The sequence below is a fragment of the Austrofundulus limnaeus genome, unplaced genomic scaffold (assembly GCF_001266775.1).
Source record: "Austrofundulus limnaeus strain Quisiro unplaced genomic scaffold, Austrofundulus_limnaeus-1.0 Scaffold2594, whole genome shotgun sequence".
In the NCBI taxonomy this organism is placed as follows: domain Eukaryota; kingdom Metazoa; phylum Chordata; class Actinopteri; order Cyprinodontiformes; family Rivulidae; genus Austrofundulus; species Austrofundulus limnaeus.
Genome location: NW_013954996.1, coordinates 1,745 through 6,678, shown reverse-complemented (window position 1 = coordinate 6,678; position 4,934 = coordinate 1,745). Strand labels below are relative to the sequence as shown.

Here is a 4,934-nt window from a genome sequence, read left to right as displayed (position 1 = left end):
CAATGATTGTGTCAACCACTGTTTTACGTTGATAAAATAAATAAATAAATAAATAAATAAATAAATAAATAAATAAACTTCATTCCTAAACTGTGGCGGCTTTTATTCAGCCGTGGCAGTGCGCCACGATCAATTACATGTAGGGGAAACCATGAGATGACCGAGCCACCTCAACTGGCTCCTCTGGACGTGGAGGAGCAGTGGCTCTACTGAGGGCCACTTCCAGATGACTGAGCTTCCCACCCTGTCGCTAAGGGAGAGCCCAGGTACCCTACGGAGGAAACTCATTTCAGCTGCTTGGATCTGTGATCTCCTTCTTTCAGTCACTACCCAAAGCTCCTGACCATAGATGAGGGTAGGAACGTAGACCGAGTGGTAGACAGACCAGTAAATTGAGAGCTTCACTCAGCTCTCGCTTCACCACGACAGACCGGTACAACATCCACATCACTGCAGACACAGCACCAATCCACCTGTTGATCTCCYGCTCCATTCTTCCCTCATTCATGAACAAGACCCTGAGATACTTAAACTCCTCCACTTGGGACAGGACCTCCTCCCTGACCTGGAGAAGGCATCCTACTATTTTCTGGCCCAAGACCATGGTCTGGGATTTGGAGGCACTAAACCTCATCCCGGCTGCTTCACATTCGGCTGTGAACCGCTCCAGTGAGAGTTGGAGATCASGATCTGCTGAAACCAATAGGTCCACATCTGCAAAAAGGCAGCGATGCAATCCTAAGGTCACCAAAACAGGGGATTCAAGTGACAGTGATGACTTTACCTGACCTTCACCTGTGGCTTTTGACCCCAAAATGGTTTTAGCCTTCCGTTGGGCAAGGAACAATTACCGTGTCAGTTTTGACTGCAATCRGTAGCTGTGTTCTGGAGCTACAGTGCACACAAGACAGTGTGACAGACAACCACAGAACAGTAGGCGTCTTCCAGGGCGGAGGCATAAATAATGTTTATTTGGTAAGACCAGACCCCCTGCCCAATAAAGCCTCATCGATTGTGTTGTCACAATGATGGTGGTATGATAGCAGTATTGTTCATTATTGGTTTTTAATGTTTACATGTCTTRTTTCAAAGAAAATGCACCACTTTGTGATTGGACATATTTAATACAAACGTAGCCATAATTCTGGACATACTGTATTACCCACAGGACAGATTTTAATAAAACCTTTAGAAAATGATTATAGGATGTACATAGCTGATCTGTTTTGTAGTCTTCCCAGTTAAGACGGCAGCTGACCTTAGAAAACATAAGAGTGACCCCTTTAATCTTTTAAACTGTGTAATTATTTTTCATGATATAGCTAAGTGGTGTTTATGCTGATCAGCTGATAAATGTAAAATATTTGTGTTTGTCTTTCTACAGACCCAGAGCAACAAGAACCGAGCTGCTTCTCTCTGGACAAACATCTCCACACATCCATCAGTTTATACCACACTTCCCTGATGTCTTTGTTGTTGGACCTTCAAAGCAAGCTGCTGTAAAGGTTTACCTAAAACACTTCTGATTGGATGTCTTAATTAGAGTGTTTTGGGTATTATGGTGGTCAACAAGTTCCTCGCAGTTCTTTCACCAGTGTTTCAGTGGAAAGCCTTCCTCCTTCAGCACCTACGATGGTCCAGCTCTCTCACTCAGGCCCTCACCCTGTGTGTCATCACGTTTTGTGTCGTCCTTCCTTTGTGCTGCCATCGTCTACTGTATTCTTACTACTTCGTGAAGTCCATGTACCTGGACTCAACGAGTGAGAGCGCCTTGCAGGAGAGCCTTGAGCGAGGTCAGGATGCTCTCCGCTTCTGGCAGAACAGCTCTGCTTCAGCGTCCTTTAGATTCGGTGATGTTGCCCAGCGTCCTGAGCTGCTGGTTACAGTGGTGACAGCCAGGCGGGACGACGGGCAGGACTTCCACTACCTGCTCCAGGTGATGCGGCAGTTGAGCAGCATGTTGAGAAGCTGTGGAAAGTCGAAGTGTGCTGAGGTGCTGCTCTGCGACGTGGAAAGCAGTCCTCTGGAGAACCCAGATGCCAAGCTGCTGGAGCCCCACTTTAAGGTGGTACGACCTGCAGCTGAAGAACGGCAGAACTGGGGTCAAATCAACACCTTCGAGAGAGAGAAGCGGGATTATGTCTTCTGTCTCCACAAGGGGTGGGAGCTGGTCAAGCCCAAAAATGTGATTGTCCTGGAGGATGATGCTCTGCCAAGAGAGGACTTCTTCCCTGTTATTAAGAACCTGCTGTCTCGTCGGTTTGCCCTCCACACTCTCTACGTCAAGCTGTACCACCCTGAAAGGTTGCAGCGCTACTGGAACCCAGAGCCCTATCGTATCCTGGAGTGGGTCGGGCTCGGGCTGTTCGCAGCAGTAGCTCTGCTCCTGACTATCACTCACTGGAACCCCTGTTCATTCTCATTCACTCTGTCTGTCAGACATCTCCTCTTCTTCACCCTCTATTTCATGGTTGCTGTGGAGCTGATGGGCAGACACTACTTTCTGGAGGCCCGGAGAATTTCCCCACAACTTTATGCCGTCTCCCCAGCCACCGAGTGCTGCACCCCAGCCATGCTTTTCCCTGGCAATGCATCATTCAGGGTGGCAGGGTATCTGGGTGAAAAATTCTGCTACAAAGGGAACGCTAAAGACATTGTTCTGTACCAGCTGGCCAGAACGATCCCTGGAGAACGCTCTCACAGCGTGGAACCCAACCTTGTCACCCACATTGGAGCCTATTCCTCAGTTAGACCGAACCGATCCAGACCCAGACTTCTCTGACAGAGTGCTTTGTGGTGAGTGGGGATGAGCACGGGGCCTTGTTCGGCCTGTCACGATACGCAATAAATCMATTAACTGTATGATAAATGAAAATGAGAACAATAATTTTCTTTTGCATGCTTGTTTGTTTTCTTTGTGTAGAGAGAAGTGAACCCTGGCATCAGGTATTTGCAGTGCTTTAAGTGGAAATTTTTCCTGAGTCCGATGCATACCGACACTTTTTCTGGTACTATATGTGCTCCCAGATCAGTGGTTCCCAAACTTTTTATCTTCTGACCCCCAAAATATTCATGGCAAAAACTTGTGACCCCAAATATTACTGGTCTGAGTACACGAACTTTGTTAATAACACTAAAAACACAGGCTTTTTGACAATCTAAACAGCTTGTACACAAATATAAATACTTATTTATACTTATTTTGTGTTTTTGTAATAGTTATATAAAAATATTACATAGGCAATTATTTTATTACCCTTTAAATTGATTTCTGGAGATTATCCAAGGTGTTTATGACCCAACTGTGGGATCCAAAGTGCAGTGGTTCCCAAACTTTTCAGCTTTTGACCCACAAAATAACAGCAGCAGAGACCTGTGCCCCCAAGTATCAGGTCAACTAAACACAGGCATAGTAACAATATTTATTATACTACATTTATCCATTTTAAATACACTAACCTCACTCCTTTGTAACAACTAAGGCAAAAATGTCGTTTATTCCGAAAATCTTTTCAGGACCCCACCTTGATGTTTCAGGACCCCACTTTGGGTCCCGACTCCAACCTTGGGAAACACTGGTCTAGACCACACAGGCTGGATAAGAAAGGAGCGTGCTGTTGGCCCACAGCATGCTCCTCTCACACACAGACTGAGCTCAGGAACAAAAGAACAGGACACAGAATGGAAGACAAAAAAGAAAGAAAACACAAAAACAGAATGTAAAAAGTGAAAATCTTGAGTGACAGATCAGCTGAAACACAAACATGGCTGGTCAATGTGTTACTGGGGAGGCAGACTAACTAAACTAACGAGGGAGAAATTTGAGAGGACATAATAAACCAAGAAAAGAAAACTACAAAGAACAAAATGCAACAATAAACTAAGAAACTAAATGAACAAACCTGTAGGGCTATGGCAAGACCTTTTGAGCAATAATTAATTCAGAAGAGGAACAGCATATGATGAGACCTGAACATAACTAAAATCACAGTAGATCATGATAGGAAACGATATTCAGTAGGACAAATAAGAGTAAAAAAGTACTTGGTAAAAAGGCTACCTGAGTACTGACTGACTGAGCAGAACGTCTGATTTAAAAATTATGTAATCAGACTAAAAGTATAAAGTCATGTTCAAGTTTGGCATTTTAAAGACTAACATCAAAAAATATGTAAATATAAATATAATGTAATTAGAACAAAATAACAAATTAAGGCAAAATAAACTTCAAAAAATATTTTAATTTAAAATATATTAAACTAATTCAAAAGGTAATGTATATGTCACAGATATGTCCAGTGACAACTTATTATTATTATTATTACTATTTATTTTTCACCTTCAAGTGTCTCAGCTGGTAGAAACTAACATCAGATCAACAAACGTGTTCAAACAAAACATCTTATTTGAACAAATTGTAGTTGTGTGTCTGTATCAGGTGCAGATTGGGTTAAAACATGTTTGTTCATTTAGGAAAGTAGCCTGTATTCAGATGTTTTATTCAAGAGTATTCTTCATAGTAATATTAGTCAAGTAAAAGTACAAAAATATGATGCAGTAAAACTACTCCTAAAAGTACATTTATTTCCAAAACTCAAGTAAATGTGAGTAAAAGTAATTAGGTACTATGTGCTCCAAGACACTTTGAATTTGACTCGTGGATTTGTTCTTTGTCATTTCTGTGCAATAAAACCCTAGATCTACAGACTGATAAAAACATGTTTCTGTCCCGTGTTTATATGACATTAAGGGTAAAAGTACTGACACTTACTTTGTTTGTTCCACTTAAAGCACTGGGTATTTGTCAACATGGTCTCCTAACCTCTGTAACAAGGGAGCGCCGTGAACAGGCAAAGGAGTGACTTCAGTTTTCTGATGCCTCCATACTAGGGGTGTAAGAAAATATCGATACACTGAAATATCGCGATATTTCA

General features: G+C 42.5%; 1 protein-coding gene across 1 annotated transcript in view; it reads left to right on the top strand.

Moving 5' to 3' along the window:
- Nucleotides 1–2,887, top strand: part of pgap4 (post-GPI attachment to proteins GalNAc transferase 4) — a 6,025-nt gene extending 3,138 nt beyond the window's left edge. Inside the window, exon 2 of the mRNA XM_013999968.1 lies at nt 1,385–2,887. Coding sequence (XP_013855422.1) covers nt 1,559–2,782 — 1,224 coding nt within the window. The 5' untranslated portion in view covers nt 1,385–1,558 and the 3' untranslated portion in view covers nt 2,783–2,887. The remainder of the gene's footprint in view (nt 1–1,384) is intronic.
- The last annotated feature ends 2,047 nt before the right edge of the window (nt 2,888–4,934 follow it).